Genomic DNA, 20,824 nt, shown 5'->3' with positions numbered 1-20,824 from the left:
ACAGAATATCATTGCTTTCCACTTTCTGCATGTAATTCGCTCCAACCCTGAACCACCCACCAAATTTCTTTTATTTGTTCCTCTGACCAAGCATTCTTCCAAGCAAAAATCACTATATTATCTTAGTTAGAAACACAAGAAAAAATTACATCAATGTTCATATGAAATATCTGCCTTCTATTTCTGTCACATTACTACTCATCATTTCAGTTTCTCAAAAAAAAAAAATCTAACATTTCTCCTAAATGGACCAAATTTGATAAAAATGCTCTTAAATGCCAGGAATGCTGTGAGTTCATGAGCTTTATTTCACAACCTCAATTCAGAATGTACAGTTTCTTTAGGCAAAAGCTAACCCACAATTCAGCATTCAAGTTAAAATGATGTAAAAAGAGAGTACTTCAGTCTTAATCAAAACGGCTTGGTTAATACAGAATAACACTTTCATACCAAAATAAAACCAGTTGGTTCAACAATACATATACACATATGGGCAAACACCTGACTCTCTACATTAAATTTTGCCTAAATGTCAAGCAATTCATTCACAATGTATGTGCTTAACCGAGTTTGCATCTCATTTCTAAGATGAAATTGTGATTCAAAAATTCATAGAGAAACACAATAACTCAACAGTCAGACATCTCACAGAGGTTCATTCATTTTCATCCATTTTAATGCTGACAGGGAGAGTTTTTACAGGAATTACAGTTCCCTCCTTCTGCCCCCTAAAATCCCCAAATTTTTTAATTATCAGCAGAAGTTTACTGTGTCAGCCATTCTAAAGAGCAAGTATGTGTTCTAGGCATAAAGACAACAGTTTCTGGATATCTGACAAATTGTGAACTTTGATGTTAAGAAAAATGAAATTAAAACACATTCCACATTTCTAAAGACAAGGGAACATGGAAGCTTCTCCATATTTACATGGTCCTAAGATAATGAAACCTCAGGCAGAGAGTAGCTTTCCATACAAGACCTTTCTAATAAAATCCACCCAACTTCAGATCAAGTCTTGAATTAATTCATAGTTAGATTTAAAGCTTTCAGGGCATGACAACAGCACAGTACTGATTGATAAAGCATTTACACTATTGAACCACTCTCTCCTACTTCCTGTGAATGACTTACAGAAAAATGCAATGTGACTGCTGTGTTTCTTCCCTGGCTCAATATTCTGACAGGCACATAGGCACATTATTAGGAGTCACTAGACTAAGTAGATAATCATTTCAAACACATGACTTTTAACCTACTTTTCAAGCAAAGTATTAATAGCATAAGCATTCTGTTCTAAAAGTAATTACAAAGCAGTAAAGCCACAAATGTGATTCTATTTACACTTCTGGTCAGACACATATGTATTTCATCTTTCTATATCCCTTTTCCCATCTAAGGAAAAAATATTCTCTAATAAAAAATAACAAAATGAAAGCGTTTGTTATGTTGGGGGCTTTTTACAATAGCTTTTTATTTTATAGATGCAGCATTCAGTTTACAACTTAATTAGGAATAAAGGGATGATACGGAAAGCCTTGCTAAGGATACACAGATTGAAAGATGAATTTAAATTAAAGAATGACAGAGCCACAGAGTCACTTAGGTTGGAAAAGATCTCTGAGATCACTGAGTTCAACCTATGACTGAACACCACCCTGCCAATTAGACCACAGCACTGAGTGCTATGTCCAGTTTCTCCTTGAGCAGCTCCAGAGATGGTGATACGAGCACCTCCCTGGGCAGCCATTCCAGTGTCTGATCATCCTTTCTGTGAGGAAATTCCTCCTGATGTCCAGCCTGAACCTCCCCTTGAGGCTGTGTCCTCTGGTCCTGTCACTACTGTCTGAGAGAAAGGACTGATCCCCATGTGGCTACAACCATGGAGTTGTAGAGAGTGGCAAAGTCCCATCTGAGCCTTCTTTTCTCCAGGCTAAACACCCTCAGCTCCCTCAGCAGCTCCTCGCAAGACGTGCTCCAGACCCTTCACCAGCTCTGTTGCCCTTCCCTAAATTTGCCTAGGTTAATATTAATATTAATAAATAGTGAAAGAGATTCCTTTTTTTCCCATTTTTCTCTTTTTATTTATTTGAAATAAAGCAAACTTTGAGAACAGCAAAATTTAGAAAAACATACAACTAGAGTGCAAATCAGTGTTCCAGATTCTTAACAACCCATTTAGTTTAACAGGTGATAAACACCTAAAATCTAATCCAAAATTACCCGTGCCTTGAGAAGGCAAAGGAATTTTTTTTTTTAACATCCAATTAATAAAGTCCTGCAAAAGACTTTTCCATGGGCTACAGAATAGGTAACTGAGACTGATCTAACTGTATCACAGAAATGTATGACCTGTGGTTATACATGATTTCACCATGCTTAAAATATTTGGTCCCTTGTACTTAGACATGAACAAAGCCCACCAGGGTCCTGTTCCCTGCCTGTCACACCTAGAATCCTCTTTTCTTCTGTATCCTGACTTAGTTTCTAAAGTTATAAGGAGAATATAATGCAGAGATCTGTAAACTATGGCTGACTTATGTCCTTAGAGCAGTTTTCCCCAAAAAATTTACCAAATATTACAAATCATCATGAAAACTTACATGCAGCACCACAGTATCGAATGTTAACACTAATGTCACATGAGATAAGAAAAAAGTACAGGAAAAATTAACATAACCAATTTTAAAATGAAAACCAATATTAAATACTTGAAAAATCAAAATACAATTAAACAAGAATTATTTCTTGTATAGGTAGAACATGGTTGAGGATAGATCATAAGTTTGAACAGAAGAGTCTTACCTGGTTTTACAGCAGAGGGTTTGATTTATTTACTTGCTCTCTCCACATCTTTTCTATTTGATACACAAACTCAGAAAATGGTGACAGTTCTTTTGAAGGTCATAGGATGCAACTTCATTTTGCTCAACTTGGTTGCTATAGCTATAAAGTGGCCTCTTAAGATACTGGCCAAAAAATGTGTGTGTGTGTGTTCAGTACACTTAAAGCACACCGATACATATACTTAAACTCAAATGTTTTCATGTATTTTAAAAAATGTTCACACTCACATCTACACTAAAATATATGCATATATATATATACACACACACACAACTCCTGGAATGACACAATAATCAGTTTCACAGGCTCTTACAAAAATGAGAGTACAGAACTAGAGAGTACATATATTGCAACAGTTGGCCTTTCTTCTTTTATAGGAGAAGTAGCCACTGAACATATTTTTGACCTAAAGCCAAGGGGTAAATTAAAATATAAAATAACCAACCAACAGCATCACTCCATAGTTTATGAATTTGTTCAATAAAAGTAGCTGATTTAATAAATTCATTAAACCAGCTTTTATCCCTGACTGACAGTTTAGAAAAATTAACTATGATCACCACTGTTCATCATCACTCTATTTACTTGCTTCTTTTTTTTCTGAAAACGATCTGTTCCTCATGTTAGCCAAGATGTATATGGCATCAAGCTCAAACTATATAAATTCAGTCTTTTTATTGAAATATTTTTTTAATGAGGAAGGTAACTGACAATTGCAGTCATCAAGAGATCAGGCATGGTATCCCAGATTTTAGAAACAGGTTTAATACCTTCTCAATCATTGTAGTCAGAATTGAATACTTGTGGGGTTTATACACATTAAGTAAGGTATTGCTTTGTTTAATCAGTGTCCTTTTGCTTTAAAAATCCCTCTACATCTATGAAAAAGTGTAAAGCTGAGCACAGCTTGCAGCTTTTTATCAAGTAGTAAAATAGGAGTTTGAAAGCCTGGTATTACAAGATAAAGTATTAAACAAAGGATAATTATGATAATGAAATATTGCATATTTCCCTCAAATAAATGGGTGTTGATCAAGAGCAAAATACTTTCTAAACAGTGAAATGTATATTAAATGAATTAAATATAATAAATATCTACATCATACATGTAACAAGGAAATAAGTACTTGTAGCCATGAATTTTCATTTTATGTACATTTATGTCAAAATTAAAACATTTGTGGGTTACCTGGTGTCTGATAAAGGCTGACCTTACATTCCAAGTTTTCCATCAAGTGGCAATAGACTATGAAACAACTCTCTGCTTCCCACTCACTTCCATGAAATTACACTTCCTGTAAGTCACATCTGGCTGACACTGGATGTGTTTCAATGTTGCATGGGGTAAATCAGGACAAAACCAGACATTTTCATGCAAGTCTCAATTTCTGCTTAAAAAATTATGTTAAAACTTCTAGAAGAAAAAGGTGATTTCATGCTACTTCAGCGAAACACTGCAACTCACTTAAAAGCAACAGATGTGGCAGCCAAAAAACAAACAAAGCCTTAAAAAACAACTTTATTCATATTAACCTTATCTTCTTTTATTAAACAGAGATATTAGTTGCCATGATCTAGCCTTCAAACTTTAAGGTTTTCTCTTAAACTTCTATAAACCTAATTTTGCCATAACTGCAAATTGCATTATTTTAAGATGTCAGCTCCGCTTCTAAATATTGGCATTTAACTTATAGATAACCATCTAGCCAAAATCAACATTAGGAATCAAAGTCAATTATGAAAGATCAAAAGGACCTACTAATATGGTCCCAAAAAATTCTCACTACTACTGAGTGCAGCATTATCATTTGCTCCATCAACATACAACTGAATTACAGCACATATAAATCCCAGCCACCCTTCTTCTCTGATTTTTTTCATGCTAGCTTTCAGATTTTGGAATACCAGTTCTGATTCCTGTTGAGCAGAGAAAAATTAGGCTTATCCTCATGTCAGAGGGAGGAAAATCAATTTAAACTGAGGTACTAATAGAAAAGTTAGAAAACACAAGGCCTTAGATATAGTTGTGTTGTTCTGAGGGTGGAAGCTGGCAGGCATTATTTGAAACTCAAAGGAAATCAAATGTGAGCAAGAAGTGGAGTTGTGCTTTAAGAATTTGTTTACCCTTTGAAAGAGAATGAACATCTCTCACTACAAAACTTGCACTCTAGTACTTCATTATGTCAAAACCAATTTGCTCTATGCAAAATTTTGCATTGAAATTATGCCAAGTTCAGCAAGCTTGTTGTTTTTCTACTAACTGCCCAGCAAAGATTTAGAGACCATGTTCAATTTCTTATTTTAGGAAAAATTATATGAAGTTTACTTTAGTAATCTTATGCCAATTACTCATTTGGGACAGATCCCTTTCTCCTCATGTGACTTGGTCTCTGCTTGTCTTATTTGCAGCCAAATACAACCCACTTAGCTGCTTTATTAACAACTAAAGGCCAAAAAACATTCAGCATCAATTCATTTTATTTACTTGTCAGAGTATATAAATGCATGTATCCAATAAATTCTAACACATGAATGAAAGTTAAAATAAACTAAGCTGACTGCTGCCAGAAATCAAATCTGCAGCCTGCCTGCAATCTGCTGTACTGATTTAAAACCACAGGTGAATAGATCTGCTTTGTGGTTTGCCTATGTGCACAGAACCATACCACTGCAGCTAAAGTTATACTGGAAAAAATTAAAGTGACACAAAAGCCGTTATCTTATTTCAAAAATAGGGATAATACACTGTAGTAATGCACAGTGTAGAAGGAGCCTATCAACTAAAACAGATAAGGATCAAAGACAGAAAATGACATGAAGATCATAAACTTATAAAATAGAGTAATCTCAAGTTTTTATGACAGGGTTAGCTTGTTCACTCCTATGTATTACTGACACTTCAGAGTACAAATGTGATAGGAAAGAGTTTGCAATGCACCTTCCAGCATTACACAAAATTTACACCACCACAGTCTATTAGACGTTTACCATTTAAGACACCTCATTCGGAAAACGTCCAGAAGCTGTTGATATGGATTATCGTATAAAAACATCAAAAGCACTTTGGAACAAAAGTAACCTCACACTCACACTTTGCATATTTCAGTGCAGCTTCCCAGCCAATGTGTCCCTCTGGAATAGGCCACATTGGGATGTACAAGTCCCAGAGGATCTGGGAACTCCAAGGTGATGCCACTGAATTGCCCTGCAAATGCTGAAATCCCACGGGGCAGTAATCAATAGCATTAAGCAACTGCTTTGTTAACCTTACCACTGAGGGAAAGAACTGCAGTACCAGGCCCTTAGCAAGAACTATGCATAAGCAAACATCATTTCAGAGCTTCAAGTTTACTAAGTCTTTCTGAACTTTCCCAAAGGCAGCTAACTTGGATCACGAATTTCACCCTTTCTAACTTCACACACCTAAACTAAGGTGAGAAAACTGCAGACACCTACAAAACGCATGCAAAACAAATGGCAAAACTCAAATCTAAGAACGCTGTAATTCACACCTTATTTTAACTCACTATCACGTTTTTTAAAATAATATAGAACAGCATATGTACACCAAGGCAAAACTTTACGCAGATTGTTTTGGTTAATTAAAACACAGTTAATCCCTTTGAACTGCATATGGGGAAATGCATTGAAAAGGCTCCCAGTGAATTGCTGAATTAGTATTATACTACTGCTTGAAAGTCAGCTGAAGCTGATCTCTACTGACAAAGAAATTCCTCTGCTTAAAAGATAGCATCTCCTTGTCCTGTGAGCTAACTTGGGGCCTCTGTTCAACAACACAGGAGTTAAGAGGACAAGGTGACCTTTACCCAACACAAGTTTTTGTACCCTGCAAAAGCCTCAGTTCAGCTTGGGGATGTGTGCGCAAATGCGCAAGCCAGGGGATGAACAGGGCAGGAGAAATTATTGCCAGAGTTATTAAGATGGAAATATGATTTCCTCTGTACAACTGTTCTCAACTTTGAATTCTGGTCTAAAGAGAACCTTAAATGTATAAAATGACATTAAAATATGAGTCTATTTCTTATAAACAAAATTATCTGCAACCTGGCCTTCACACCAGAATAGAAAGGAAATAAGGCATTACTAAATCTCTATACAATGTCACAACAGCCATTTTTCAGTAGATTCAAAGAGATAATGATGCAACATACTAAACATTACTTCTAAAAGTTGGGGGGGGAGTTACACAAAGTGTAACAAAGTGCTTTGGGGCACTAAATATATGAAGAAACTTTCAGAATAAAAAAAATAGCATTTGGGATACTAACAAAAAAATTATTAAACTTCATTTTAGGAAGAGCATGCTCATCTAATACCCAAAGGGGGCTCAGATTTCCCACACAAAACAGGTACAACTGAACCAAGTGTTCTCACCCTCTGGTAAAACCCAAACATCAGTGACTCATCAAGTAGCATATGCTTTAACACATCAGGATCACTAACTCTCCAGTCCAAGTTGAAAAATTGTAACTTTATGAAGCACAATCATTTTGTTGGCAGTTTTTCCCTTGACTCAGGAAATATCTGTGAACATTGTGAATCTGCCACTTTATGGTTTGGTACTTTTCCAAGTTCTTTTTCCTCTTTTTGCAGGGGAGGGCAGAGAGAGGAAGAGAACATGAATGGCAGGAAACAGGAAAGCTGTGAATTATTACTTATGTCCATCTTCCAGAGTGATCCATTTAATCCTATATTTGTGATCACAATGTTTTAACACATATACACTTGAGACAACACACAAGAAAGAATCTTGTAATAAGATTGTTATAAACAAATGTTTGTGGTGTTGTGCTGATCTCACTGACAAGATTTTCTGCAATGCAAGAAATGCAGTTGCACAGGCTCAACTGCTGGCATAAATCGTCCTCTAATTTGTTGATGGTGGAGCTGGGAAGAGAGGGCAAATTTCTTTCCAAGTGCAAAGCAATGTACAAATTGACTACTATGTTCCTAAATTATCCAAGTCAACATTTTTTAAAAAAGATTCTATCTGTGGTGCTCTTCCAAACATTGTTAATATAAATTCTGACTATGTAACTGGTAAGAAGCACAACTGAGGTCACTAGAAGTATCTGCTGAGTCAAAAGTATTAAATCAAGTCCTTGTCTGCTAAGTGGTAACATGCAGAACTTGCTGTTAGAAATAAAAACCTCATTTTAGCAAACTGCATGCACCACAAAGAACTAAACATATTAACGTATGCATGTATATGTACACAAATATATACTCTTTTTTTAGGTGACTAATAAAGCTACAAACATAGAGAAACTGAGTTTTACAGGTGAATTCTGTAGATATAAGTCACAATTCTTCTGAACCCCCTTTTGGCTGCTCAACAGCTTCTGGTTTCAGCTGCCAAAAAAGTAAACTAAGCAGACTTTTTTGACTTTTTTTTTTTTGGTTGATAGGACAAGGTTTTTCCAAATCGGTGACATTTCAAGTGGATTTCAAACCTATGAGGTTTGAAGTCCACAGACGCAATCAAAATACAGCAATGGGACATCACACACCTCCATATCCTCCCAGCCCCTCTAAAAAAACCAACCAACTTTCAAGGCACTGTGAGAGGATGGAAATAGAGATGTTTTGACTTACTCTCCTCCTCCTAATTCCTGCAGATACATGGAAGTGAATGAGGCATCCAGCTCTGTTTGCTAGACTATCTAAATTGCACCTTAAGCCAGACAGAAATGTGGATAAAGCCAAGCATGTGCTGGAAACACAAGAAGCTGGAAGAAGAAACCAGCACAGTATCTCAGATTTGTTTACACTCATGTAGGAACTTGAGCTGGGAGAGAAACCTTGCACATAGAACTGTTCTGCAACATACTCAGGATGCCTCTAAATGACAGCAGCTTTATCACTTTTAATTGAACTGTCTCTAGTAGTGTATACCCTCAATCCAAATTATTCTGCTGTTAAGGTCAAACTTTCTAATGTTTCATTTTAAACCCAGACGAGGAACATATCCTTATTTAGCTTTAGCAGACTTTACTGGGACAAATAAATGAGACTAGCATCCAAAACCAGAACAATTAATGAAGGACCCAGTGGCAAAGCTGTATCACCTGAAATCACATAGCATCAAGTGAATTCCATTCCCCTGTTTAATGGAGTGTGTTCATCTTACTCATGGCCTACAGATATGGAATATTAATCAAACTGAAGTTAAAAACAATCTTTCTGTATATTGTCACACATTTTTGAAAGCTGATTGCTAATCAAACTGACCAGCAGTTTGATTGCATGCAGGTAATAAATTCTGGGTCAGTCAGAACTGCAACAATGCAAAGGATGATTCCTAGATGCCAGCAAAGAAAACAGCATCCTATTTTCTGTCCGGAGTAAGAAGCTGAAAATAGGCCATCAGCTGATTCATTACTATAGCCTGTGCTTTTCTCTGGATAACTTGTTATGACATGCAACTGCCAAAAAAACTAAACTGAATCCAGGGCTTTCGGAGATAGCAGGGAGGATACTTTTTTCCTGCAGACTGTGTAGTTTTTACAGTTCCTATATTAATCTTAGGTTAGCATGGTACACTTAGGTATACTATGTAGGTATAAACTCCTTACACTTCTGGTAGCAGTTATTTACAAATGATCCTGTAACAAACAACTGAAGCAGGGATGAAGAGAACCAAAACAATAGAAGTCTTCTTGACTTGAGTCTTCCCTTGAGTCTTCTTGAACTCAACTGTGTCTAAAGGGTTTGTTGTATTATGCAGAAGGCTCCAAAAAGGTTTGATGGTTCTCTCATAGCATTCACAGGCTGACAAATTAGTTTGTTTTCAATTCACAGTTTAATTAACCACAGAAACTTGCAAGTTGTTGACTTTTTTTTTTTTTTGTGAAGATGATTCTGCCAAGGCAAACACCTCATCTGCTGCTCTGGCTGAATTCTGACCAGTCTCATGTATCAGCAAGGTTTACCTGATGAAGGCTACTGGGAAAAAAGTGGTTTTGTGGTTTTTGGGTTTTTTTTTGAAATTTAATCTTTCTTTTGCCTCAGTAAGTTATATAATTCAGTTAAGGAAAATTTGAACTGTATTTATCTGTGCAAAGTTCTGTCTAGATTTAATTTCAAGTCCTGGGCACTATGTTTCACAGACTGTTCAATTATGCATGTATCTGAATGGTTAAATCAATATTATTGTCATAACCCAATGCTCTGTGAGCTTAGGTTTCATTACAGATTGTACACATGCTGAATTCTTGTCTAATGACCATGTAACAGGGCACGTTCAATTATTCTCTTTGGGTTTCAGAAAGAAACAGGAAGTTTTGCTATAAACAATGCAGTCATAGAATAAATTTCACCACAGCAAGTTCATCTGAAAAACATGCATTCTTTACAACACAGCCAGGAATGGCATTATAAGAACCAACATCCTGCTGCACTCAGTTTTTTTATTGTTGTTTTACTTTGGGTTATTTTGTATTAATACTTAGGCAATATAAGAAAAAAAACCCTTTTAGTTAATACTGGATGTTTTGTGATGAGCATTACTTCAAAGATAGGGATAGGGAATCAAAAGCAGCTGCTAAAAACCACAGGATAAATAACAAGTTTGCTAAATTTACTTTATGTTATGAAATACATGGAGTGGAAGAAGAGTTAGCCATTGTAAATTTTTATCAGCTGGGAAAGAATTACTATAGAATGTTTCACTCTCCACTTATAAAATGAAGGAAATATGACAGACATTAAAGTTTTAAGAGGAATGTGTCTGTTGATCTACACTAAAGTTTAAGACTAAAATACATCTAATATTGGGGTATATTTCTGCGTTCAAATCTCCTAAAAGTATGGAAAAACATCCAACTAAACTGTAGCACTAATGAAATAACTATTATTCTCATGCTTACAACTGTGCCCAGAAAAACACATACCGTTATTCTTATTACTACAACACATCTTTCAATTATTCTACAAACAGGGTAACCTTTCAACTCCAGTATTAATGAACAGAGTACTCTTGGATTATTAAAAACATTTCCTTAAAAGAATCAATAATGATACAGTTCTTCACTAAAAGATCAAGAAATTACTTTACTCAGCTATTTATTTAAGCTTAACTAATTCCATTATACTTAGTGCCAAGGTTTTATTTTTTAATTTTCATGTAGGAAAGAAGATATTTCAAAACATAACAATAGCAGTCTGCAATTACAGATTGGATTAGATTGTCCCTAGGTTCTAAATTCTAAAGATTTCATGTATTAAGTCACAACAGATATTCTGTGAAGCACTTTACATCAAATGGGAAATAAAATGTCTATTTTTGAAAGACTGAGGTTGCCAAAAAGCAATTAAATACATGTTTAAAAACAAACAGTGCCAAGTAGCTGACACCTCAAATCTGACCCAAGTAAAAACTGAATAAATATTCCATCAGTTTTTAAAATCTTGCCAATAAATGCACTTACAGAATTGTGGATATACATTACAGCATCCTAGTGCCTATTTGTTCTGACAGAGCAGGCCAGCAGAGGGAGCAGAAGTTAATAAACCTTATCCTAGAACAAGGCTGAGACTCATCCATGCTATGACAAACACAAAAGGAAATGAAAGGAACACCATATTGCTTATCCCATTTGAAAAGAAAAATGTGGTGGAGAAAAAGAAATTCTATTACGTGCTTTTTGTCTGGTTTTCATTGTTTGGTTGTTTCAAAGCAGATGAAAACTCCAAATAAACAAAAAAGTACATCAAGCTCACCTTTCGCAAAAATACATGGATTTCTGTAGGACAGAAAAATGCACCCTGGGCAGGAACAGCAAAATATTTTCTCAAGTTACCCTCTGTAACACTGATCTATCATTTGTAGGCACTTCTTCCTGCCTTTTTGTTTCTTACTGTAAATCTTTTACCTGCAGGTTAATCTCTGCTTCATAGAAAGTTAGGCAGGAGCAGTAGTGCCTCTCTGAGTCTATGTCAGTCAAAACCACCATGAAGAACGTTGGCTGTTTCCTCTCTTTTGAAAGCTGCCATCCTCCAGGCTGGCAAAACTAAGGGAGCAAACAGACAGACACAGGTAAGAAGTGACACCAATTGCTTTCAGAAAATATGAAAAATATTTCAACATTATCAAGGATTATTTTGTTTAAAGTGAACATAATACAGGGTTGCAAAATTTGAAGAAAATGGGGAAAACCCAATACATCTTAAACTTGGTAAGACTGAGATAAATTTAGCTCTATAAACATCAAGGGAGAGAATAAACACTGTGAAAAGAAAATGTATTCCTTTAAATACAGTCAGTATTCAAGTGCATCTTCACAGTGTTGAACAGGTAATAACACACATAAATTGACACATGAAGCAGATTTCATTTGGATAAAAGGTGAGAATATGAAGCTAAAATTCTTGTGTCTTAAAATAGCTCAACATGTTTAATTTCTTCACTTATTTCAACAATAATTTATCTAATCAAACATAGATATATATCACTTGCACCTACTTGCAAAATTCTTCAAAACTCACTCCTAAAAAATATTTTAGAACAATATTTTTCAGCTATTTATTGATTACTTCTGTAAACTTCATTGTAAACATTTGAAATTTTACATGCACAAGCAGCAGAGAACTAAAGCTCAACAGCAAAGTGGAAATTGTGAGGATTTTTTTTCCTTTTAAAATTATTACTCTCTAATGCAAGAGTGCGCAGAAATTCAGGGATCAGTTTGCTGAGGATACCTGAGATGGCCTTTATGGAATACTGTATCCCCTCCTTTCTTCTACTGAAGGCTAAAGTCACCCCCACAAAAAAACCACAAGTCCATTTTTAACAGCAAAATTATAAACCTAGAATTCAGACAAACAAAGCAATAACTCCAGTATGTATTAAGAGTAATAACAATAATAAAAACCCACAATAAATTCCTAGAATTGTTAAACAATGCAGATACCAAAAGAACCAAACAGATCGGTCAAAATATCAAGTTTCCAGAATTGCTTCATTCCTCTAGACAGATGTTAAAGACTGAAAGAGCATGAAGAGTAAGTGTTAAACAAACATTTTCTACAAATTCATCTTTATAATCTCTACAATAAAACCTGGGTAGTCTTAGGTGAACAGCAGTTAAAACTCTGCCTCTGACAAGAGTTTCTTTTATGATCCTGAGAAAATCTTCAAAACCAAAGTCTTCTCGTGTTACATTCTTCAAATTCTAGATAGTCAGCTTAACACTTGTGACTGTGTATCCTTAGAAGTGCTAAGTACTCCCTTCTACATCTGAGAATAACTGCTCTGAACATCAAAAAGTATTCTGTGAAAAGACATCCTAGTCATTCCAAGTTAAGCATCCAGTATTTGACCATGTTTTTGATAAAACTGCCCTAATCTCCTTTTGTTTTTCATCCCATGTCAGTTAAAAATAAGAAGATACTGCTATTAATCTTGCAGGACTGCTATAAAGATAATGTAATATGGTCAATATATACAGACATTATAACAAAAACATCATTTAAAAGTTTGACAATAAAAAATCATTAAGAGTTCTCATTGAATTGCAGAATTTGAGGGATGTCTGCGTAATAAATGAAGCCTGGAATCCACAGTACAACAAGATAACCCCCAAAACTGAATTGCCTTTTGCTCAACAAATATAAGCCAAAATGCAAAGAATGCAGCAAGAGCCTAATAATAAATAAAACCTTTCCACGACAGGCCATTAAAATCAAATTACTCATACAATGTAGATCAAATTAAGGCTGTTCATGCAGCTCAGGCTTCTTAAGGTCTGTATAAAATTTATACCAATATCTGCCCTGTAAACTGGGAAATGCAAAGGGAAACCCAAAAGGTCAACTTCTCACTACGAGAGGAGACTTAGGATCTAGGCAGGCTGCTGTAAATAGCAATCTCTCAATCTATGCATGTTTAAAACCTACTCATGTCACAGGTGAAACTTCTCCCCAGTTTCAAAGTGATTTTGTGTATAAAACATGCTTTCTAGATTTAACTATTTTACTAGAAAACAACAATTAGTGATTGCTGAGGAAAACAGCTGAAGTAGTACATCCACTGGCTACACAGAGAGTCTGTTTTCAAATAAACGAGAAGGAATTTATAAATAAAGAGATTGAGGATAAAGACAACAGTCTCCTCCAAAAGATCAAACAATGACTGATTCTCAGTTTCCTTAAAATAAGGTAATAAATATTAGCACAATATTTGAAATGCAAGCAACATTGAGAGGAATTTTCCAAATTAGTATAAAGAGAAGTTACCCTCCAGTATAATTACCAGCACTCTCTCGCTACTAAAACCAGGAAAATGTTTCCTTACCAAACCAGATGCTTCACCAAAACAGACAAAAGCATCACTGTGAATATAATCCAAAGGTCATGTGGCTGCTCCAGTAAACAAGAAAAACCCCAGAAGTTTAGGAACCAACACACTTCCATATTGTTTCACTTATTTGCCAGAATTCTTGGAAGCAGACTACAACTTCTATCAAAGACAGTGAAAATAAGAATGAAGCAGATTGTCCAACTTACAATTTATAAGAATAAGCCCTTAGTGCTGGGTGAGTGCTTCAAACATACTCCATATTACAACCGATTGCCTTCTAAAATTTGCTGCGGATATGCAGAAATTTCACTGAAGAATATGCAACACATCTTACACTGCAGGTGCTGAAATTACACTGTACATGTTGTTTGAAACTGCAGGTGCCCACTGAAGCAAAGAACTTTTAATTGTTCCCACAAATGCTTTCAGACTAAACAAGAAATTAGATCGATTTAAAAATTATGCATGGCATTTTAAACCACTGTAACTGAGTTTGTTATCTTCAAAAAATTTGTATGTCATTACCACAAGCCTTCTTGCTAAAGTCTAGACATGCTTAATCAGTGTTTAAAAGTGACATTTCTTTCTTCCAATTTTTATGAGCTAAACACGTCATCTTTGTTTGATTCATAAATTTGTTCCCCCTCTCTAACCTACAGCCACAGCTGTACTGCTGCTACCTGCCTTGTCCCTCTCTATTAAAGCACATCATTTACAGAAATCAGCATATCCCCTAGATATACTGCATACAGCTTTGGTGTCCAGAATCCTAGGACATCCTGAATGGGACAGGACAAGTTATGGAGTAGAGCCTCCTGAGTGTCCTCATTGGAAAAAGGACATTGATATGCTGGAGTTTATCCAAAGGTAGGCTTGAACACCCAGTGGTTTGAGGCCATGACAAATTCCTCAAGGAGCACTTTAAAGTCTGTTGAAAAATTGAAAAAAATGTTGAAATTGTCACAATTTCTATTAAAGCACTGCAGGATTTAGAATTCTTAGGAAGAAAGCTTGTTGATTACTGTGAATATGAAGATTAAATATTATCATGATAATGAACAGTAATTATAAGTATTCAAGTTTCATTAAGGAAAAATTTTAGTCCTTAGTATCCTTACCATGGCAAAACTATAAAATCTGTACCTCAGAAATTTGATCAGAAATGACCCAGCTGCTGAACTGCACATTAGAAATTAATCATTTTCTTCTGGGCTTGCAGCCCAAGCACAACCAAGTCCACAACAAAAACTCAAACCAATATTCTAGTTAGGTCCGTGTAGCCACAGACTGCTCTCTCTGCACTTTACATTGTTTTCTATATCAATGATCTGGTCAGCTTTTCATCAGAAATCCACCACCTCTGATGGCACGACCGAGGCGGACGGGGAAAAAGCTTGTTCAGAAAGTTTACAACAGGAAACATTCTTTGCAAGTCATGCTTTGAAAGCATTTTGTGAAGGATTTACACAGAACAGTAGAGAAGGTCTATGACATACCATTACAGAATCCTGCACTTGAATAATTAAAGATAGATTCTCAGACTGCTTTTTTTCTTCAAAATACATTTGCACACTTGTTCCTCATCAAATAAAATCCAAAGCTATCTAAGATGCACATAAAATAGAAAACACTTGAACTCCACTGATAAGACTTGAGTTAAGAGATCCCAAAATGATTTTAAATTTAAAACCTCTGACAGAGATATCCACTTTCCTTTCTAATTCAACTCTTTCACCAAACATTGAATTCTCCTTTGAATCACTCTGGGCACAAAATCTCATTTTATTAAGCCTGTGTCTGTAGGCTCCTACTATTCAAGTAACTGTACTTTATTCTTAACATGTGTCATCATCATCTTTCCTGCAAACCTCCCTAAAAATAAAGAACCATGTTCTGGACATTATGTGAAGGAAGTTTGTTCCATCTGGACTTGCATGACCTAGCACCAGCTGCTGAGTATTTCACCATTTCTCTGTTCACTTATGTATGGAATTTTGGCAAAGGGAATTTTCTTTCTCAGATGCATGCCTCTACTTAAAACAAAACAATTACAATACTCACTGGCATGATAAAAAAAGCAATGTTATGAAGCTGTAAATATGAAGAAACATTTGGAGCTTTTGGATATCCCTGGATGTAAACAGAACACAAAATATAGACTGAATTTGGTAACAGCTCCCTGCCTTTCAATATCTTGTATCTAAGAAACAAGATATTTTTATTTACCTTTATCCTGGTCTAAAATAAAACCAGGGCACTTAAAGTGGACTCTATTTTCAGGTAAAAACCCATTTCCAGTGTTACAGAATATGCTGGTGATCAACTGTAAACAATTAAACTCACTCACAAAGAAAACAATAGCTTTTAATCCTAGAGCTCTAAAGAAATAGAAAAATAAAGGCCTTTTTTTTTCATTTCTACCTTGGAACAAACTGAAATGCGGTGTTCTCCAAGAGGAACTTTTACACAATCACCTTGTGGCACCTGTGAACTGTGCAGCCTGTGAATTACACATATTATTGGTGAATAATCCTTCCTTCTTTGCCTGGGACAGACTCTGCCCAGGTACTGAGCACATTTCCACCTCAGCTCCTCACTCAAAAACTTAAAGCCATGTAAAAACAGACACTGAGAAACACCTCCCCTCAGAGGAAAGATCCTCAACCACATTCTTGAGCTTCCTAAGGCTGAAAGTTGCAGAAAGATCTCTCAATGGCACTAATCCTGCACAAGTGACAGACAAGGTATTCTCTAATTGGAGCTGCAGATTAAAGTCATTCTCTACAACCAGGTGCTCAAGCTTGTCACAGAGACCCTGCAGCAAAGTTCCACAAAGCAAGAAAACTTAAAATATGTGGGAACACCTCAGTTAAAACCAGTAAATTCATCCTCCAAAGTCAAAGACGGAGAAGTCTGTTACTGAAATTTATCAAGCATAACCTCCCCCACACACCAGTAAATATATAATTGTGGGTGCACATCTACACATGCACTTGAGAAAAAATCAGTTTCAAGTTCATTGCTTCGCCTTTTTAAACCTCATAACATTGTGTAATTTAAAACACCTTTCCTCAATAAGCTGCTACAATTAAAACTCAAATTTGTAAAAAGCATTTGTGCAGCAACTGTACTCCTAGTTTGTCTTCTGAAAAAAAAAAAAAAAAAAAAAAACCCTGACTTGGCTTTTAGAAAGAAAACTACAGCCACTGAGAAAACAGTTTCTTCTTGCGTTTTCAGAACATTTAGTATCGCCATTCCAGTGGCTTATTTAAAACAGTAACAACAACAACAACAATCTGTCAAATACTCTTCTGACATTTCTGAACAAAGCCAGACTAGACTACAGAAATGGTGATTTATGAGTAAGTACTACAAGCTAATGCCTTTATTTCAGAAATGCCTTTATATCAGAAATAGTACAGGATTAATAATGGCATTGAATGGAGTTTTCTTCACAAAACAAACTTCCAACATCTTCATTCTAATGAAGTTTAGTAAGAATGTGTAATTGGCAGGCTTGTGCAAATAATTTTTAATTTTTTTAACCTATTTAAACATCCTGCTGTTTTTAACCAAGTGTTATCAAGATAATCTTATGGAAATTTAAAAATTCTGAGACCCTTGGACCCAGAATCTTTTCTTACCACACCCACCGACAGTAAAATGCAACACTGTGCTCTGGGCTACCTCAGGTAAAGTGAGCAAGACAGTTGAGGACAACAATCAGGAATTCTCAGATGTACATCAGTATGGCAACCCAAATATGCATCCATTAGGTGTCTGAACAACTTACTTTACAGCAGTGAATTTTAGATACATTTTTTTAAACATACATTTTACATTTCATCAAAGAGTTAAGAAGTCATAAATTTAAACTTGGGTCTTGCAACTGAAATTCAGGAACACAGGGCTTGCCCTCAGAATTTCTCTTACAAAGCAATCCTTGCTGGTCAGCAGTAATTGCTACTAATGGTACCACTGGTCAAAGGAATAAGACAAGTCTGGAAATAATTGTTCAACACGAATGCAGAAAAGACAATTACAATGCAGCAATAAATTCAAGCACACGACTTTAGCAATTTATACTTCAGTCACAGGTTAGTGAATACAGAATAATACAGTCCTAGCGATGCACTGTATTTTGTTACAGACACAAAGACAGTATAGAAGGAGAATTTCTGATATTTAGAATACTTAAAGGAGGACTATAGAAGGATAACACTACCAAAGAAACTGATCCCTCATATTTAATGCTTGTGTTTTAATTTTCATCACAGAGTAGATAAAGAAGCATCTGTGTCCCTCCCCTCTTAACCTTTTCAACAACCATTTTTCAGGAGTGGTTTTGAAAATGCACTATAAGAATAGTTAGTGACACTATAAGAATTGTTAATTCATTTGGGAAGTGTTGTTGTTGTTGTTTTTTGTTTGTTTTGTTTGTTTGTTTTGGGGCTTGGTTTTATTCCTGTTTTTAATGATCTCTGACTTTTTAAAAAAATCAGTAGTCATCTGAGGTAGACAAACCTAGAAATACAGTTTCCATTTAGAAACACAACTGAGCAGTTTATGCACAATTATCAATGAAGCATGAAATATTAACCTTGCCTAATGCACTCTTTTTCTTCTTTTTCTCTCTCTCCTTCCTTCTTTCTTTTTCTCTTTTGGCAGTAGTAGCACTGTGTTACAACAGCAGCCATAAATGTTTCCCGATCTTCAGTGACTTCCCAGCTCATTTACTAGATAAATTATAAACTAGCTTTAAAATACATACAGCATGTACAATTATTGCATTGATTGAATGTCCAAAAAAAAATAGCAGGGTAATTAATATACATCACTCAACAATTACAACTGGCACACAATAAGCTATTTACACAAACATAAACTTTGATTTATGTTAATGATTAATACTACCCCAGACAACTCAGGCCAATGGTCTATAAAATACTACCATAATACACGAATTCCTCATTATCTCATTTTTATCGCTCACACCTGCACAATCAGATATTAAACCACACTGTTAATACCACATTACAGTTTGGAGATAGTCTGTTAGCAATCGCAAAAAAAGCACAAACAGCCTTGTGCTAATATATGTTAGGATTTTTGTATCCACCACCTTGTAACTCCTTAGAATATATATGCCAGAGATAGGTTCAAGTCTCAACACTCATAAAAAGCACGTGGGTGTTGGGGGCACTGTGTATAAGCAGGTGGTAGTGCAGTGTACACCGGAAAGAACATTGATGTGACATGACAGAGGCCCAAGGACTGAGAGGCCTGGGACTGCTGCAGCAAAATAGACATGAGAGATTCAAGAGAGATGCCAACAGCCTCAAGACGACAGAATACAGAACAGGAAATCTTGAAACAGGCAAATTATTCAGATGTCAGAATTTGCTCTTAAAATAGCAGAAATTCAGCTGGAACATACACTTGTAGAGTAAACCACAAAAAGGGTAATACATACCTAAAACTGAAAAAAAAGTGCTCAGTGCAAAGTGATAACCAATTTATTTTTGAAATATATCCCTTCGTGATGCAACTGGGGAATTTTAAATGGTTTGGCACTTGCCTAGCCCAGCAGAAGCCCTGTAGCCATGTCAGAGGTAGAAGGTCTGAAGGGAGAGTGCTCCCAGGCTTGCATCCTAATACCTCCACCTCGTCCCATGCACCATTCCCAGCAGCACCACACCTGACACTGCCTGCTCACCCATCAGCCTCAGATCCACAGAAATGCCAAGGACAGACAGAACTACAATAGCTCCCTGCACCAAAACCTTGTCTCGGTCAGGAGAAGTTAAATTAAAAATAAACAAAGGAAACTATAGAAAGGGCAATACATTGCTGGTCTGTTAATTTTGGGAATTTAACAATATTTCTTATATAAGTCATATTATTGTTTCCCACTTAAGGTCACAATTGATTTCCCCTTTTGCAGGTGTGAGTTTCTACAAGGAAACAGACAACCAAGTACATAAACATAGAAAAATTAAATGTGACTAAAAATCTCACAGAGAAAAACCTTATATAAGTGAAAGACTAGGCTGGGAGCTAAAATTAAAAAATGCCAAACAACTGGATTGCAATATGAACATGTCCCACCAATGAAGTTCTGTACACTGGCTGCTACTACTGAATTCTACATTTCCACAGTGATAATTAAGAAAAATATGGAATGTATTTCCTGTCAGTGTTCTCACCAGGAACACAGTAAAATATGTAGCATGAAAAGACAGCTGAAAAGTTTGGTGCTTTCCACTGAGTTTCAGTTTCCTGTGCAGAAAACTGGGATCAATGACATGAGACATACTTATCCTCTCTTCCCACAACACTGGCGCTTGTACTATATATTGTCATATAACCAGTGGGCATTAGTGCTGGCCTGCACTACAGGATATCCCTCACAGTTGTGGTAAGAGAGCATGTCTGTCAAAAGCCCCACTGTAAACACAAAGGCTTTGTGCCACCGCAGATGCTTCTATGTGCATAGCTGGCATGCCAGGAAACAGCTGCTTTGAGCAAGAGACTATTTCCTCCAGGTAGGCTTGCTAAATTTAGCAGTTTCCGCACTACGAGATTGCAAAACTCTTCAGAATGAAGCTTGAGAGAGGTTTGGCACTGAGGAAGTTTGTGCTTCTAAGTTTCTATCTAATC

General features: G+C 35.9%; 1 protein-coding gene across 6 annotated transcripts in view; it reads right to left on the bottom strand.

Moving 5' to 3' along the window:
- The window catches only part of SBF2 (SET binding factor 2), a 239,568-nt gene that overhangs the window by 126,690 nt on the left and 92,054 nt on the right, over window positions 1–20,824 (bottom strand). For all 6 annotated transcript variants that reach the window (XM_063398004.1, XM_063398006.1, XM_063398008.1 and 3 more), the window contains exon 3: window positions 11,739–11,876. In XM_063398004.1, the coding sequence (XP_063254074.1) occupies window positions 11,739–11,876 (138 nt within the window). The remainder of the gene's footprint in view (window positions 1–11,738; window positions 11,877–20,824) is intronic.

This window comes from Prinia subflava, chromosome 5, assembly GCF_021018805.1.
Source record: "Prinia subflava isolate CZ2003 ecotype Zambia chromosome 5, Cam_Psub_1.2, whole genome shotgun sequence".
In the NCBI taxonomy this organism is placed as follows: domain Eukaryota; kingdom Metazoa; phylum Chordata; class Aves; order Passeriformes; family Cisticolidae; genus Prinia; species Prinia subflava.
The sequence above is the reverse complement of the archived record's forward strand: the minus strand, read 5'-3'. Positions and strand labels throughout refer to the sequence as shown.